Source organism: Leopardus geoffroyi, chromosome D4 (assembly GCF_018350155.1).
Source record: "Leopardus geoffroyi isolate Oge1 chromosome D4, O.geoffroyi_Oge1_pat1.0, whole genome shotgun sequence".
Taxonomy (NCBI): domain Eukaryota; kingdom Metazoa; phylum Chordata; class Mammalia; order Carnivora; family Felidae; genus Leopardus; species Leopardus geoffroyi.
Window position 1 is genome coordinate 50,330,254 of NC_059342.1, and position 19,142 is coordinate 50,349,395.

General features: G+C 37.0%; 1 protein-coding gene across 3 annotated transcripts in view; it reads right to left on the reverse strand.

Moving 5' to 3' along the window:
- Window positions 1-92: 92 nt before the first annotated feature.
- PLAA (phospholipase A2 activating protein) overlaps window positions 93-19,142 on the reverse strand; it is a 41,727-nt gene continuing 22,677 nt past the window's right edge. The window contains exons 7-14 of one of the 3 annotated variants that reach the window (XM_045467327.1): window positions 18,411-18,580; window positions 14,334-14,491; window positions 13,133-13,352; window positions 10,244-10,315; window positions 6,535-6,603; window positions 4,900-5,001; window positions 3,140-3,304; window positions 93-1,822 (exon numbers count right to left, since the gene is read on the reverse strand). In XM_045467327.1, the coding sequence (XP_045323283.1) occupies window positions 1,257-1,822; window positions 3,140-3,304; window positions 4,900-5,001; window positions 6,535-6,603; window positions 10,244-10,315; window positions 13,133-13,352; window positions 14,334-14,491; window positions 18,411-18,580 (1,522 nt within the window). In that variant the 3' untranslated portion in view covers window positions 93-1,256. The remainder of the gene's footprint in view (window positions 1,823-3,139; window positions 3,305-4,899; window positions 5,002-6,534; window positions 6,604-10,243; window positions 10,316-13,132; window positions 13,353-14,333; window positions 14,492-18,410; window positions 18,581-19,142) is intronic. The other 2 variants (XM_045467328.1, XM_045467330.1) reach the window with 2 other exon arrangements.

Below are 19,142 nucleotides of genomic sequence, written 5' to 3' on the forward strand. Positions count from 1 at the left end.
CTGAAGTTCTCTTAGACATTAAATTATGTAATTAATGCATTGGTTCCTTCTTTCTGATAGTTCCTATGATGTTTAGAGACAAATATGGATGCTTCTCTGTAGGAAGTATAGTACTTTTCTTTTTTTCTATCATGATTCATCCTATTATCTTTACTTCTGAAAATAGAGACATCACCCTCCATTTAAGAGGTTTTGGGAATTAGATATCAAAGTGGTTACCACAGTGCCTGGCCAGTGTTAAGAACTCAAAAATAGTAAGTTTCACATGCTAGGCTCTGGACTTGTAAATAGCATGGTTCTGGCTTGCACAAATGCTTTAGAAAACTCAACACATTCCAAATTCCTTTTGAGACAAAGGAAATGACCAAAAATGAACTAATTTCAAAACTGGAATGAATAATGAAGTTACCTCCAATAGAGAGGGGCAAAAGAAACTGGAGCACAAGCCTGGAGTTAATTTGTTTGCGGCCTCATCTATCTGAAGTGATACACAACCTAACACAGCTTAGTAGGTTGCTTTTCCTTCATGTAAAAATGAACCATCAGGGCGCCTGGGTGGCTCAGTAGGTGAAGTGTTCAACTCTTGATTTTGGCTCAGGTCGTGATCTTGTGGTTTGTGAGATGGAGCCTGCTTGGGACTCTGTCTCCTCTCTCTGCCCCTCCTCCCGCTCATACTCTGTCTGTCTCAAAATAAAAAATAAGCCATCAAACAAATACAATTTCTATTTACAAGTAACTTGAATAAATCGTATCTTTTGGATATACGGAATAATTTAGAACTTAATTTTTGAAAATTATAACGTACTTTGTATTGGGGTTGTTGAAAGAATCAGCAATGGAAGTGAGTAGAGCAGAAATTAAATAAAAGACAATCACCAACAAGTAAAACAGTTTGGGGGTATTATATAAGTAGCAAGAGTAAATTATATAAATAAAAACTCTTATCTTCTTTCATGCAGCAGAGGTATGTACATTATGCCACTGTAATAGTTGCATTGTTGTTGATTTTAGCTCATTCTTAATTTGTTTCTAAACTCCTGAAAACTTACCCACGTCACACAGGAAAATCTCACAGTTCATCAGTGCAAAAATTTTATTTCTTCTTTGTTTCCTCTTACCCTCCCCCACTTTACAAGATCTGAAATTTTACTTATTCCACAGCATCCTTTTTTTTTTTTAACATCTGTAATCAGTCATGTAAAACGTGAGGGAAAAAACCACTAATCAATTTAAAATCTCAGTTCCCGTCCCCATTGTTACAGTAAATTTAGGATAAGTCTACAGCATTCACTTACTTTAGCTGGTTCTGATACTGAGGCATACTTTTTTATTTGAGAATCAACACCTAAAGACTTGGCTAACTGTACAGCATTTAAATCGTCACTGATAAGTGTCCCAAGAGCCACAAGGAGTCTAAAAGTGGCTTCGAGGTCTTGTACAACTTCCAAGACTGTGCTAATTACTGACAAGCACTGAGCTTTCCCTTCAATGTTATGGTCTTTATGAAAACAAACAGAATAGTTCAGGGTCAATGTAGCCAGAGCAATGTGAATGTTCTTATTGCTCCCTGATTTCAGTTCTATTGCATGTGACATTAGAGATTCCCTTTGGGACATCATGAGCTTTTGTCCTGCCTGGCCAACAAAACAATTGCAAAAAGTCCTCAGAGCAAGCAGCTGGTTTGCCGGCTTTCCTTTAGGGTTCAGAAGACTGATAAGATGACTGCTGAACTGAGCCCCTTCCTTTTCGTTGCAGAAGTTCTCGTTCACGCTGGGATGTTTAATTGACAACCGAAGAATGTCAAGTGCAGGAAAGACAATATCTGTTAAAAAGAAAAATTCATTAATGTTTATAAAACCCCAGAAAATTCCTATGACTGTTACTCAATTTTCAGAATCTTATTTCATTAACACATGCTCATTTTAGAAAATGTTAAAGCCATGTGCGTGCTTTATGTAATATATATATTTCTAAAACTTTTGTTAACTGATTTTTCATTTTTATAGGGACTGGATTTATTGCTATGAGATCACATACACTTTAAAAATAATTTAAATGGGCTATCAAACAGCCTGACACATATGGAGTACTCAATATATCCTTGTGGAATGAATCGTGTAATGTAGGATGCTTTAAAAAATCCTACAAGACCGAAGAGTTGAAGAAGAAAAGCTTTTTACAGAATTCCAGTTGACAAATGCTAATAGCATGCTTACAGATTGGTGGAGAGCTTTACATTCAAAAGACTGGGCAGACACCATCTGAATGTAGCCACTCAATAATCTTCTTAACATCACTAAAAATAAGGAATCCAGAAATTATATGCCCTATGATATAAAGATAGTATGTGGCATCATTTATAAAGGATATTCACTTAAAAAAAAAAAAATCTATTGAACCAGGATCTAATTATGTCTAGCAGGAACTGTAGAGACAGTGGAACACATTAAGTGAACCCCAAATCCAAAATATGGATATTTTGTGGGACAAATTATTTTTCTTCTCTAATCAACAGCATGAAAAAATAATAAGGGAGAGGACACTTTTGGAATTTAAAAGGTTTTAAGTGAGTTAAAACAAAATTATAGCAAAGGTTTGTAGCCTGGGGTTAATAGGTCACAAAACATCTCTTGGATGGCTTGCCGGGATCCACAGATGCTCTGAAATAGTATACGAAATGGTACATGCCATGATACATGCCGTTCCTTTCAGATTCTCGTAAGGGCATGTGACAAATCAAGACTATGAATTACAGGGGTGTGGTGAGTCCTTTTTGTGAAGTTTCTCACAATGTGAATAACAAGTACCCAGGGTAACTTTTACTCAATCTGGAAATACCAGTAATATTGACAGAAATGAACAGACATACTTTGTTTTCTAATTACATTTAAAAAAATGTTTTTAGTGCTTTTTTGTTCATTTTTGAGAGATGGAGACAGAGCGTGAGCAGGGGAGGAACAAAGAGAGAGGGAGACACAGCATCTTAGTCAGGCTGTAGGCTCTGAGCTGTCAGCACAGAGCCCGATGCAGGTCTCGAACCCACGGACCGTGAGATCATGAGCTGAGCCAAAGTTGGAGGCTTAACTGACTGAGCCACCCAGGCACCCCTCTAGTTATATTTTAAAGACCGTTTCCATACCTTCAGGCCAGTAAATAGCTTTCCACAGAATCTGAAGTTGCTGGGCTGTGGGTTTTTCTGAAGAATTATTACATATTAGAGACAGTATCTTTTCAAGAAGTATCAAGTCATCCTCCGTTAACTTCTTCTCTTCAGATGCAGCTCCATTAAGTTCCTTCAGTTTACCTAGAACACAAACCCAGACTTTGAAAATTCTCTAACTTTAATTAGCCAGATGTAATACAAAAGTGCCAAAATTTTCTATAAGAGAATTCTACCACACACCATGGGGAGGTGAGACTTTTCATGGCAATATCAAAGACCGTCAAATAAGGGTAAGGCCTGGGAGTATTTTTAAGTTGAGCCCATTATAGAAAAATGAAAGGTTACTGTGGTGATTTTTATTTTACTTATTATTTTCTAAGATCTTATGAGGCTTTCTGCTTCAAGTGAGTTTTAAAGTAGATACTTGTAATCATTTTGGCTTTCAAAGCAGTATCATCCTTATAACCAACTATAAGTCAATCCTCTATATTCTCAAAGAAAAATTTATAACAACTTTTGGCCAACTTATGTTACTTCTATGATTGTCAATGAAATAACTGAAGAGTTAAATGTCTGTGTATAATATTTCATTTATTGACTTAGTTCCATATGCATATTTGACGTTACTTTAAAAACCTTTAATGCAAATACTGCCTTTTGTCACCATATTTACATTTCATGAAACAATTTTTTTAAGCCCTTTACCTGCATCTTCAATATTAGCATCCTTGTCATCACTAATGCTACTTTGAGTCATCCAACACTGCTTCCTCAAGAATCTTTTTTTTTTTTTTTCTTTCTTTTCCGGTAATTTCTATTCCCAACAGAGGGCTTGAACTCATCACCATGAGATCAAGAGTCTCATGTTCTACCAACTGAGCCAACCAGGCATCCCATCAAAAATCTTATAAAGAATAAAAAAGCTCAAGTTCCCATCACAAAAAGCTTAAATTGTCCAAATTTACAGATTTTTATCAATCATAACTGGAAACTTGACCTCTTTCACTTTCCTTTGGCATTAAAAATTTTAACACTAACAGAATATTGAAAACAAAGTTTATTTTAAGGGATGCAAAAGGAAGAGAATGTGTATTGTTCAAAATAAGTAAGAAAGTACTTACTAATGATTTTTATACAGGTAGTATGAAAGTTAATTCTGATCAAAACACCCATATCTCATACTGAGATGTATATGTTATCTTATCTCAATTAATTCTCATGAGGTAGTAATGGCAAACAGAGCTAGTAGTATTTAGTCCAAAGCCACCTGCCATTTTATTTTGAGAGAAATGAGTTAACAGAAAAAGCTATCAAAGTCAGCTGGCAGTTTCATTTTTAATGGGCAATCTGAACAGCCTTTTATTATGATTTCTAAAGGCCACTAATTTTTTAAAGGCATAATCTTTATTTTTAAGTGCTTTACTCATTCATTTTCATTATTTTCTTTTCCTGAAAACATTAAGAGCTTAGGGGATGGGATTTAGATTTCACCTTTAGTTTTTTTTTTATCAATAAAAGCATCATAAAGCATTAACCTCATATTTGTATAAGGCATCTTGCAAGTATTAAGCGTCCATTATGAGACCGCGTATTTGTAGTAGACACAGTGGTGTAATAACAGAAGTCTCTGTCACGTAAGCACCCAGTTCCTAGCTCATGTGAGGAGAACAGCCTTGACTGCACTACACAGAAGTCTATGGATATGTGAAAAAACTTTTTAATTAAAATGCACTTACCTAATATTTGTGTAGGGTTTGCCTGGTCAAAAGTGACAGCCTCTTTTTTAGGGAAATAAATATTCACCGTCTTAGATGCAGCTGATCGGTAGGCACTATTGCCTATTCACAGAACAAACGATGATGAAAAACATAAAGAATAATAAAAAATGAGATTTTTTTCTAACTCTATGACTTTGTTTTTACAATTATTGAGATACATAACTATTCAGTGCATGCAATAAAACAAATACTTCAGAAAAAAGAAAGAAAAATCGTAAGATTTTATATACTATTTATATTTGTTGACATAATAAATTTTAGTTTCTGGAATGGGAGCTTAAATGTAAAACAAAGCCTCTCCATTTCATATTCTCTACATCTCTCATACTTTAAAAGTTTTTTTTAATTTAATTTTTTTTTTTTTTTAAAGAGAGAGAGAGCATGCGCAAAGAAGAGCAGAGGGGGAAAGAGACAGAATCTCAAGCAGGCTCCACGCTCAGCATGGAGCCCAACACGGGGCTCGATCCCATGACCCTGGGATCATGACCTGAGCCGAAATCAAGAGTCAGACACTTAACTGAGCCACCCAGCACTGTTAACTTTAGACTCTTTTATAATGCAATAGGTACAGCTGACGATTACTAAGCATTTATTCTGTATAAAGTGATTTACATATATTGTCATTTTAAGCTCTTAACAACTCCAAGAGGTAGATATTACTTCAACTTTACAAATGAGAAAAACAGAGGCACAGAAACAGAGTAATTGGCTCATAGTAAAACAGGTAGAAAGTAGTGAAATTGAGATCTGAATTGAAGCATTCTCGTCCACTATGATCTACTTCAAAACTACCAGCCAGTGTTACTTTTGCAATGAAAAAATAGTTTACAAAAATCATATACCAAGTTAGTTCTTAAGTAGAGTGCCGGGTTTATAAGTATACATTTTATTATGGTCAAGAACATATGTGTCATACATATATTATTCTCTTGTAGAAAATAACAAGTAGGGGAAAATATATGTCAAAGAGAGCTGTCAAACTTGCAAGAGGTTTACAGTTTAGTTCTGCATTTTACTAGCAGCCCTTACAAAGGAAAGCAGGTCTGCCTGTATTCAACAATGATGAACAAGTAAGATGTGTCAGACTCTGGGCTAGATACTAAGAATAAAAAGAAAAATTAATTGCTTAGGAGAAGGCCAAATAGCATAGGCCTAAATCACAAAATCAGATTTGTTTTGTAAGTCCTGTTAAGCAGAATAATATTTAGCATAGTGACTAAAATTCTCAATACAGTAAGAACAAACAAAGGAGAGAGAGGAATAAGCTCAGTTTTTATAAGGGTAGTGAGAAAACCTGACCTATAAGAGCAGAATAGCAGTTTTCAATCCTGGCCACACATTAGAATCACATTATAAGATTATAAAAACTACCCTTGCCAAGGCCCCAACGCACAGCAGTAACAGACCAAGTGAACATCTCTGGGGATGAGGTTGAAGTACTTTTTTAAAGTTTCCTACGTGAGTTAAATATGCACTATGACACAATTCTGAGAACGCTCTAAAAGCCAGGTCAAGAAGTTTGGTCTTGATCTACTATATGAAAAGTTCTCTAGCAACAAAAGGGAAGAAGAAAAGGAAATGAAAAGTATGTACCTGTAAATGGATCAGCTCCAGCCATGGTAGTCCCCATACTGGCAGACCCTGGCACATAACGACCACTGCCTAAAATGCAATTAATATATCTAGTAAGCAAAGGTAACTGCAAATTATAAAGTTCAAAATGTTGCTCTCTACACACGATAACTTACTGTCATTAGGAGTCACACCTTAGAATGGCATCTTTTTTAAATTTTTTTTTTAACGTTTATTTATTTTTGAGACAGAGAGAGCATGAACGGGGGAGGATCAGAGAGAGAGGGAGACATAGAATCTGAAGCAGGCTCCAGGCTCCGAGCTGTCAGCACAGAGCCTGATGCGGGGCTCGAACTCACAGACTGTGAGATCATGACCTGAGCTGAAGTCGGACGCTCAACCAATTGAGCCACCCAGGCGCCACTTTCTTTTTAAAATTTTTAATGTTTATTTTTTTGAGAGAGAGAAAGAGAGACAGAGCTTGCGTGGGGGAGGGGCAGAGAGGGAGACACAGAATTTGAAGCAGGCTCCACACTCTGAGCTGTCAGCACAGAGCCCGATGCAGGGCTTGAACTCATGGACCATGAGATCATGACCTGAGCCAAAGTCCGACTCTTAGCCGAATGAGCTACCCAGGCACCCCAGAATGGTATCTTTATATATATAATAAATGGGCTGTAAATTTAATACAGAAAAATGTTGAAAACAGTACCTGACATATAGTTGGTGCCAATAATTGTGAGACTTAAAATTCTCAAGTTACAAAGTAAACATTAGATGCCTTATACATTATAATTACAGAAGCTAATGAAGTGAAAAAGCATTAGTGGATTGGAGAGAAGAAATTACAAGGTTTCCATAATGAAATGTGAATGTGGGGCACTTGGCTGGCTCAGTTGGTAGAGCATGCAACTCTTGATCTTGGGTTGTAAATTTGAGCCCCACATTGGATGTAGAGATTACTCAAAAAGAAAATCTTAAAAAAACAAAAATAAGAAAAAAAATAAATGTGAATACCATCCTACTGAAATAGAGACAGAGGATTAACTAGCACATAGGCAAAAAACAGATTATATAAGATTTAGAGATGGTATGAAAATAGCTCTGTCACACATCTGAGATCCTACTTGTGGATGTCTCATTGAAAATACAAAGAAAGGAACATGAGAAACAAATGTAGAGAAAGAATCAGCAGGATTTGAAGATGTTCAGAGTCCTGGGTCAGCCTTTATAGGATGAATAAAGATAAGCTACTGTTCTAACCCCTCCGAATTTAATATCTAGGAGTTGGTACAATGGGTGTAATACATACAGAAAAGCAAACAAAACAAAAATGAAAAACAAAAACTGCAGATGTAAATAGATTAATTAAAATAATGAAGAACACAGAATATGAGGCTTTGAGTTTTTACTAATATGCTAGCTAGCAGGCTAAGCATCTTATGTTTATATATGCATTTAAATATTAATTAGGTACTATTATTATTAACAATATTTTACAAAAAGGCTAAATAACTTGCCCAAGGCATTAATTATGAGGCAAAGTAAATCTACACTTGTTATTATTATTATTATTATTATTCATTTATTTTTAGAGAGAGAGAGTGAGTATGCAAGTAGGGGGCAGGGGTAGAGGGAGAGTGAGAGAATCTCAAGCAGACTCCACATCCACTGTGGAGCCCAACACAGGGCTCAATTTCATGACCCTGAGATCATGACCTGAGCCAAAATCACGAGTTAGACGCTTAACTGACTGAGCCACCCAGACATCCCAATCCTACACTTTTCTAAATGTGGTTCTCCAACAACCTGAAGGAGTCACCTATTCAATATGTAGATTTTCAGGGTCCACCCATAACAGCCTAGTGGTTCTCCAAACTGGCTTCACTGTAGAAACTGACAGGGAGCTTTTGAAAGTACTTAATAGCAAACCACAGCAAAGAACATTTAATCAGAATCCATGGGTGAGGGATCAGGGCATGAGTATTTTTAACCTCCTCACCAATCTAGTATATCAGAATATCTCTGTGTGAAGGACCTTTTGATAATTTAAACAAGCATCCCAGATGATTCTAATTGACATTAGAAGTTTGGGAACCACATAAATAAGGGGAAAAAAAAAAAGAGAATGAAGACTGACCTTAAGTCATAAGCTAGATGGGGAAAACTCTTGGCCCCAGTGCTACTGGTAAAATTGGAGGAATGTATACTAAAATCTACCGAGGGCTTAAATACAGTCCAGGCATTCTGCTAAACACTTTACATGTACCATACCATTTCATTTCCCTAACATCTCAATATGGTTATCTATTTTTTATAATAGTGTGGTTCAGTTATCCTAATTCCATAATTCTCTTGGATGTTTAGTATGCTATCTTGCATATTTCCATAATCATTGCATCTTCTGAGTTACTGACATTATGCAACAGTGAGACATACTCCAGCTATGATGGCCCCAGGAATTCTCTTGATTTTGTTGGTATTGTTCGAAGCTTGGTATGTTCTTTCTGTTCCAAGAAAAAGCTGCTAATGAGATCCGGGAACTATGATGTTCTAAGTTTTAGGGCATCACTATGTCTGAATAAGTCATCATCTTATCTACGCTTCAGATCGTTACTACTTTTTCAAATTGCATTATGTCATCAAAGATTTCCTTAACAGCCACTGTGCCATCACAACATTTAGCTTGATCTTGATAGGTGGTTAGTGCAGTTTACTGGTTATCAATGCACAGGGTGCAGCTACGTGCAACTGGGCCACCAATTCATTCACTGGAGAGAAGAAGCTCACTGACAGCGATTCACAAATTCATGACAGTGACCAAAGGTTGTGTGCTGCTCCAATTTATGGTTTAGACACGACTGTATCTTGGCAAGGCCAGTGGATACCATAAATGCCAAGGATCTCTTCCCAAATTTGGTCTATTGTCCAGGAACTCTGGCTGAAGATCCAACCACAGCTTCATAAAATATATCAAAAACTGTTCTGAAAACAGAGACTTCTTCAGCTGCACTTAAGTCCAAGTTTGGCAATTATTTTCCCAGTAGTGTTGATGCTGAGGCATGCATACCTTGGTAAATAAAGTCACTTTGAAGAGATACACCAACACTTCCAGGGCATCACGAAGGCCATTAATAACAGATTAGAAGACTAATCCTGGGTAGCTGGGTGGACTGTCTCCTTCATTTGCTAAGGCAAAATATGCCCAGACAGACTTCTTGACTGCACCGCTCCATCCAATATCAGGGACTCACATGGCTCCTTCTTGGCTTGTGATCGGTAGGATCTCGCCAGTAATAGCAATCATGCTGTGTCTTGGTTGGTGGGTTCCCCTATTATCTAATTTCACAGATAAAAAAAATAGGCTCAGACAGGTTAAGCAACTTGCCAACTTCTCATAGCAAGTAAGTGGTAGAGCCAGATTTTGAACCAAGGTCTATCTGACTCTAAAACCTATGCCCTTACTGACTCTTGCTCTCCTTGCAGGAAGGACCACTGGAGAAAACGATGAGTTCTAATAATATGCTATTTAAAAGTCATGAGGAAAACTACAAAATACTCCAGGAAAAGGCAAAAATTAGAAGTTAAAGAAAAGGAGATCCATCAAAATTAGGAATATAGATAAGGGAATTATTAATAATTGGATGATATCTCCAAAATGTAAAGCCATACAATGCAAAATGTTACACAGTAAGTGAAAAAAGATGTACTTATTGAAACTGCATCCCACCTGTAAAAGGATCTGCCGCAGGCAGCGTGTTAGCAGATCCTGATGAAGACCCTGGAACATACCGACCACCACCTGTGCGTGCAAACAAAGGAAAAGCTGAAGTATGACAGAATTTAAAAAAGAAAAAAAAATTTTAACGTTTATTCATTTTTGAGAGAGACAGAGTGTGAGCAGGGGAGGGGCAGAGAGAGAGAGAGACAGAGAGAGAGAGAGAGAGAGAGAGAGAGACAGAGAGACGCAGAATCCGAAGAAGGCTTCATGAAGGCTCTGAGCTGTTAGCACAGAGCCCAATGCGGGGCTCGAACTCATAAACTGTGAGATCATGACCTGAGCTGAAGTCGGACGCTTAATCGACTGAGCCACTCAGGCTCCCCAAGCCAGAATTTTCAATCTCAAAAACGGCACAGTGCTTACATTAGAGGACTCTAAGCTTGGAGAAAAAACAAAAGAGCAAAGCCATCACATGACAGAATAACAAATTAGAAGCCTTACAGTAGGAAAAGACTACTAAGAAATTAACATTTCAGTGATTCTCCAAGTTTTGTCTTTATTGCTGTATTATATCTTAGCTTGTGCACTTAAATATTAAAATCACTAAAAATTCAAATATAAAAGGAGAAATTACAGGTGGTCTCTAACCTAAATAATATACACATATAATCAGTTGCTGTTCCTATACAAATTCACTAGAATTCCCACTGTTCCTGTTGCTAACAGAACCACAGTCATCAAATGGTAATCTTTTAAAGAACCCCTGAGTTCATTAACTCATGTGGCAAATAGCGCAGATCCAGCAGAGAATAAGATTGCTTGTATCCACTGAAGCTTACAACCTACTGGAGAAGAGAATTGAAAGGTGATGAGTGACACAAAGGAAAGAGATTTCCACTTACACTTTTACAAATGTGTGGTGTGTGTGAGTGTATGTTTTGTTAGTATCTCTAGGAAACTAATCAGAGGCATCTACAAAAAGATATATGTGAAAGATATATATAAAAAGATGCTTATAGTTTCAGAAGAGCAAAAAAAGCCACAGTTATTAAGATTTCCAAATGGAGCCAGCTGCTCTAATTTCTGCCTTCTGCTCCACAAAACAGCTTACACAGGACTATAATTATGTGTTCAGTCTTTTGTACTACAGTCTGAAATTCCACCAACAGAATACCCAGACAATAAACACAGGCTTTTTTTTCCTGTCAAGTGCAACTACTGGGAGGGGTTACATTATTTAGATTCAGTAGCAAGTCAGTCTGATAATTCTGTTTAAGTCAACATGCAGGTTGACATTCGCTTTATTAGGTGAGTGGGCAAAAGAACGAGAAGGAGAGGAGATAGTTTAGGAGCATGAAGTATGTGAAAGAAGAAGAAAAAAAGATCTACATAAGGTCTTAGTGCAGGAAGGGATATGGAATCTTTATAAAACAAGAGCACTAGCACATGAAAAATGACAACACGAAAACATTAACAATAAAGTGCTAATTTCAGAATTTTATTTAGAGCTGGCCCTTGTACCTAAGAAAAAAGGAAGCATTTTATTGTCTCCTGTACCATGGTCTCAGTTCCTGGGACCCAAAACTAAGGTGAGTACAATTAGTATTATAATTCATTTCCTATGAATCAGGACTCAGACTAATACTACTAGGATTATCATTTATGGACTGGTCTGAGAACCTAATATCATTTATAACATTTTAGATACTGTATACTATGTTATGAACGACCGACTTAAAAATCAAGATGTGGAATACAAATCACATGTAAACTAAAACTACCCACAGTTCAGTGGCGCCTAGGTGGGTCAGTCGGTTAGGTGACTGACTTTGGTTTCAGCTCAGATCACAATCTCATGGTTTGTGAGTTCGAGCCCCACGTCAGGCTCTGTGCTGACACCACGGAGCCTGTTTGGGATTCTGTCTCTCTCTCTTTCTCTGTCCCTACCTTGCTTACTCTCTCTTTCAAAAATAAATAGGGGCGCCTGGGTGGCGCAGTCGGTTGAGCATCCGACTACAGCCAGGTCACGATCTTGCGGTCCGTGGGTTCGAGCCTCGCGTCGGGCTCTGGGCTGATGGCTCAGAGCCTGGAGCCTGTTTCTGATTCTTTGTCTCCCTCTCTCTCTGCCCCTCCCCCGTTCATGCTCTGTCTCTCTCTGTCCCAAAAATAAATAAACATTGAAAAAAAAAAATTAAAAAAAAAAATAAAAATAAATAAATAAATAAATAAATAAATAGGGGTGCCTGGGTGGCTCAGTTGGTTAAGCATCCAACTTCAGCTCAGATCATGATCTTGTGGTCCATGGGTTCAATCCCCATGTCAGGCTGTGCTGACAGCTCAGAGCCTGGAGGCTGCTTTGGATTCTGTGTCTCCTTCTCTCTCTCTGCCTCTCCCCTGCTCATGCTCTGTCTTTCTCTCTCAAAAATAAAAATAAGCAAACAAGCAAACATAAATAAATAAACATTAAAAAAAAAACCCACAAAACAAAAAACTACCCATAGTTCAGTCCTAGATTTATGCCCAACTAACCAATTTAGCCTTGTGTGGAAAAAAAAAAATTCTATTTACTAAGGTTCACCAAAACAAGTATTTTTAAAAAGAGTCACTATATAAGGTAACTTCCAGGTTTATTTTCATTTCAAATGACTGAAGTTTCATAATTTTATTTAGTTACAGTGTGGCTATATTTTTGAAAGTGAGCAATATAGAATTGTTTCTATAAATACAGAATTACTATATAATTTGAGGTTTAAAATATGATTTAAAGTAAAAACCTGCTATAGATCTAAGATCTTCATTTTAATTTAAACAGCTTATGATAACAGATGTTTAAATACACTTAAAAAAAATTAACCAATGAATTAAGCACAGAAGACTTAATATAAACCGTAAACTTACCTGTAAAAGGATCTGAAAAACTGGTGTTCCCAAGTCCTAAGGTTTGACCTTTCGTGTTATCAATAATAAATTTAGCCACTTGATCCAAAAACATGGGATTCAAATCATTCTTCTGTAAGAAGTTGTATGCAGTTAACCAAGGATCATCACTGACGTTATATGGCAATTTATACGATGGTCCACCTTCATTGACATCAATTGAGAAAACATAATCAAACTCCTTCAACAGGAATACAAAAAGGAGATAAATGATTACTAACTTATCTGTTCATATTAATGGCATATATATCACAGATCTTATGTGTCCTTTGTTTTATAAAGTTATAATAAATATTATATTTATTTATAACAAATATATTTATATAAACATTTTATAATAAAATTATAATCCTTAAACTTTCTCCAAAGTGCAATGTTACAATCTTCCACTTGGCATGTGATGATTGATAGCAACCATCTGCATATGCTGCAAGGTCAGTACTTCACTGGGGATGGAGGAGGGGAATGTATTACAACTACACATAAATTCTAAGGCCAAAGGAAGGTTTCCAACTGGTTGATCTCAAGGCCAGAAGTATTAGCTGTTACCATGCCCCACTCAGCAAAACATGCTGGTGTTATAAGCACTGCCACACAGGGGCCCTCATGTCCTGCCAAGTTAAATATAACGAGGCAGAAAGCATTGGCTGGAAGGTGGCACAGAAGCTCCTAATCCAAAAGGGTTGGGAACAGTTTACTCACAGTAAGTACCAAAAGACAAATAGTGTCTAATGTATCAAATACGGAAAAAGATTTTTTAAAAGTCAATTTCAAGGCAGGGAAAAGAGAGAAGCCTCCCCAGAGAAATGTATTTTTAAGTGGCAAAACACCAAAGAAAATTGTATTAGCATGGAGAAAAGGGAAAAGAAAACCTTTGTCTAATGCTTTAAGATAATGGTAATTAGATGGGGCGCCTGGGTGGCGCAGTCGGTTAAGTGTCCGACTTCAGCCAGGTCACGATCTTGCGGCCCGTGAGTTCGAGCCCCGCGTCAGGCTCTGGGCTGATGGCTCAGAGCCTGGAGCCTGTTTCCGATTCTGTGTCTCCCTCTCTCTCTGCCCCTCCCCCGTTCATGCTCTGTCTCTCTCTGTCCCAAAAATAAATAAACGTTGAAAAAAAAAAAAAAAAAAGATAATGGTAATTAGAAAGTAGAAATTGACATACTTTTCCTTCATATAAAACTTTTCCAGATGTTTGCTGATTAGCACCAGATGAGCCAACAACATCACCAATTTTTATCCACCTCCCTTCACTAACACTCCACTGATAGGCTTCGACTTTCTCCCCATCTTTGATTAGACGAGTCTGTCCTTCTCTAGTACCTTAAAATAAAAATGTTAAGAATCAAAAGTAGAAAAGCAGAGTAAAAATGAAAGACACAGATTAAAAAATCTTAACTTTATGTATTTGGTTTAACTGGAAATTTTATTAAAAGGCTCCATCAGTTAAGCATCTGGGATTTGGTTTTGCTCCTCAGATCAAGATCTCATGGTTTGTGAGTTTGAGCCCCATGTCAGGCTCTGCACTGACAGCACAGAGCCTGCATGGGATTCTCTCTTCCTTTCTCTCTGCCCCTCCCCCACTCATGTGTGCACTCTCTCAAAACATAAACACTAAAAAAAAAAAAAGTTACTCTACTGGAAAGTGTCTCAAAATACAATAATGGTTAAAAGTAACCTTTATTAAATAAAGGAAAGAAAAAAAGGTGTATTTCCATTAGAAAGTAGCTGGCCCACTAAAAATAAGTTTTATTACTATTTTCTGACAACACTTTCATTTTAATAAACGACTCTCCATTTTTCCAGCTGCTCAGGCCAAAAAGTATAGAAGAGTCTGATTCCTCTTTCTCTGAATCCCATGGCCAAACCCTTAGCAAATTCTATCAGTTCTTTTTTTTTTTTTTAATTTTTTAACATTCATTTATTTTTGAAAGACAGAGAGACAGAGCACAAGCAGGGGAGGGGAAGAGAGAGAGAGACACAGAATCTGAAGCAGTCTGCAGGCTCTGAGCTGTCTGTCAGCACAGAGCCCGACACAGGGCTCGAACCCACTAACTGTGGTTACCTGATGATTGCCTGAGCTGATGTTGGATGCTTAACTGACTGAGCCAACCAGGTGCCCCTCTATCGGTTCCATCTTCAAAAAAGGTCAAAAAAACTATCTATTCTATCTCCATTGCTACCCAATGCTACAAGCCACCAACGTTTCTCGGCTGGACTGATTTAATGGCCTTCTACTCCTGCCCTGGGGCTCCCTACAGTCTATATTCAATCCAGTAACCATAAAAATTCTTTCAAAGGTTAAAGTGTCCCTGACACTCCTCTGTTCGAGACCTTTCAATGACTTCCCATCTCTCTTGATCAAGGCCTAAGTCCTTGGAGTAGTGTACAAGGCCAAATATATCATCCCCTCTGTCTTCACTTTGCACTTCTACCCTCAACCCATCTCTGGACTTTAGCCCTGGAGTCTTTACACTGGCTGTTAATTCTGCCCATGACACTCTTCACACAGATGTTGGCAGGATTTACTCCCTTGCCTCCTTAAGAACTTTACTTGAATGTCACATTCTCAGCAAAGCCTTCAGTGGCAGAAATAGGCAGCTGTCCTCCAGAGATTCACAACCCTACTCCATAGGGTAGAGATGTAGCTGTGGCTACAGCCAGGTGCAGTGTCTAGATGCCACTTACTGAGAAATGGTGTGTGGAATCTGAATGGGTGTGCTATGTGCCAGTTCTAGGCCTAGTCGATCTTCCTCTAACCTCCCCTTTTATTCTGTCTGATGGCTGAATGTCTCTACCCAAGAAGCCCTTGGAAGCTACATGGTGATGGTGGTTTCCATCCCCAAATGACCACAAGGAGAAAAACTGCTCTACAAACATGCTCAAGATGGGGTGTGTGGGTGGCTCAGTTGGTTGAGCAACCAACTCTTGATTTTGGCTCAGGTCACGACCCCAGGGTCATGGGATCAAGTCCTGCATTGGGTTCCCACAGAGTGTGGAGGCTACTTAAGATTCTCTCTTTCCCCTCTGCTCCTCTCCTCTGCTCATGTGCACACTCTCTAAAATAAAACAAACAAACCCCAGAAACAGATAAAAATTCCCCAAACATACCTAATATACCATGTCATCAGGTGAACTTTGAATGTGCAACAAATAAACTCTTGTATTAAGTCAGTGAGATTTTAGTTTATCTATAATAGCAACTAATGCTATACCAAATATTATATATTTCCTGAACACTGTATTTAAAATTACAAAACACCCAACTCCTGCTTTGTTTCCCATAGTACTTATCACTATCTGACATACTTATATATTTACTTATTTACTTTTTAATTATGTGTCTCCTATAGAGTATAAATTTGTAAGAACAGAGATATTTGTAACCTTTTATATTTGCTGTATTCCCCAAAGCTTAGAACAATGCCTGGCACACATTGGGCACTTAGGAAATACTTACTGAATATGTGTGTGTGTGTGTGTGTGTGTGTGTGTGTATACAGTGACAAAAAGACTACATTTTTGCAAAGAATTGTAAGAATATTAAAAACATGACAATACGATACATTAGTTCTCAAACTTCTGATTTTAAGATCTCCTTATAATAGTCATGAAAGTTACTCAGAAGCCCAAAGAACTTTTTTTAATGTAGGTTATATGAATTGACTTATTGGATTTGAAATTAAAAATAAAGAGTAAAAAAAACTCACTTAATGGAAAACAATAATAGATCTATTACATATTGAATAAATAATATGAAAAATAAGAATAGCTTTAGAAACTTACTGAGAAGACTGACATTGTTTTGTATTTATAAATCTCTTTATTGTCTCTCTTAATAGAAGACAGCTGGATTATCATACCTGCCTCTGCATTCAATCTGTTGTAATCTGTTGTTCTATTTCAAGTATATAAAGAAAATCCAACCTTACACAGATAACATAGTTGAAAAAGAAAAGACTAGTTTAACAGCTTTTTCAGAAAAATGTGAATATTCTACAAAGTAGTAGGTCTTTAAAGGTTACAATTTAGAATCTGCAACCATCAATGCATTTTTCAGGCTCTATTAAATACTAAAATGCACTGGTCTATCTTACAAGCTCCTGGTAATAAATACAAATTTTCCAAAATTTCAATATTCATTTGAGAGTTTTGAATTTCATCTTTGGCAATAAATACTGTCAGCTGTTTTCCTTAAAGTGACATGGTCATTTTGCTAATTTTCAAAAAAAGTCTTGCCTAAACCCAAGTTTAAATAACCATAGTTACTTCTTCTATGAATAAATATGGCACTCCATGAAAAGTTCAGCCCGCAATGCAAATGAATGTTTGTACTTATCCCAGAGACACCATGGTACTCGGGAGTACTTTATGTGTTGACATTTTGTCAACCAGAATATTAAAACAGACATGTAATAAAGCCTCGAGAGGTAGTAAATTAATTGTTAATGCTTCCTCAAGCACATTTTTATGGGCAAATGGTTTTCATTTTTTTTTAACTACAACTGCATGCCAGTGAAGAGCACAATAACTACCAGAACAGTCTGGTGTCACTGCCTTGATTTGTGTACTAAGAAGCCTGTGTTTGTTTGTTTGTTTGTTTGTTTGTTTGTTTTAACCAGCATTGCTTTTGGACCATAAGTTAACACAGACCATGTTAACATAGTGGAAAAGTCAAATAACAGCTTAGTATTATTAAATTAGTTGGACCTTAAGGACATCCTGAAGGAATCTCAATATTCCCAGGGGTCCATGTACCAGGTTCTAAGAACCAATGATATAATGGATCAGGGATATATCAAACACAAGATTTCATTTGAAATAACTACTGTCCTCTGGTTTAAACTCAAATGATCCCCAACTCATTAAGGAGACACTGCTGTCTTTGAACTCATTTTTATTTTTAGTCTATACAGTGTGTCTCAGGGAACCCAATCAACCAAAAGGTATTAAAGAAGTGACTTTTGTGTACCTATTATATACAAGTTAGGTATCAGGAGATGGATTTAAAACAAAAACGAAGATTCTTCTTTAAGGAGTTAAGCTCAAAATGTGACACAGAAAGAAGCAAGAATATGGTTTCTCATAATGGTTAAGTGTAAAAGTTCTAAAAAATCCCTATCTGGCAATGAGAATAACACTTAATGACTAGCAAAACAAACTTGTTTTTCTTATCATTCTAATTATTCCCAAAGGCAAACAGGGTAGTATTTTTTACTACTATATACACTGAAATATTTACCAGGTTCATTCAGATGTTCCCTCCCAGGAAGCTGCTCAGCATTAATGTCCCCTAAATCACCGGTTTTAGAATCAATGGTTGCCTGAGAGAGTTCTTTTTCAAAAGCCTTGATTTCCTCAGCACTTGCTGTCCGATCCTCTGATTCTGTAAACACTCTAATAATACCATCACTATAAGGAAAAACAAAGTGATCTGAAGTCACTGCCATATTGTATTAACATTATCCCACCTGAATGATCCAAAGCAAAAATAATCTGTATTTGTGAATATGAGAAACATTACTATGTATTTATGGCTGAGTAGAGAGAGCACTCTGCTGACTTCACATACTATCCTATGCTGCTTTCTAAAGCCATCTATAGGGTAGAAAAAGATTATTTAAGGGAAAAGTCACTGAGAAAAGACAGAGAAATATGTATCTAACACAATTTTGAATTCCAAGTTAGATATTTACCATCATAAAAATCTGGAGCTATAACATACAATTTAAGTCAATATTACATAGATACAAGAGTATAAAGAAGGGTAGTGGGTTATTTTATTTACAAAGGGCTCAACTAACCAACATAAAGCTTAGAAAATAGCAGATGCTCAGTATCTGTTCATTTGGGAAACACAGTCTGTGTTTCCTATGCCCCTAACCAGCAATGTAATCTCACTCAAGAAAAAAAAGCCTCACCTTAGACTAGATGGCAATCCCAACCTCTAGTCTTGGCACATGACTTCACTTCC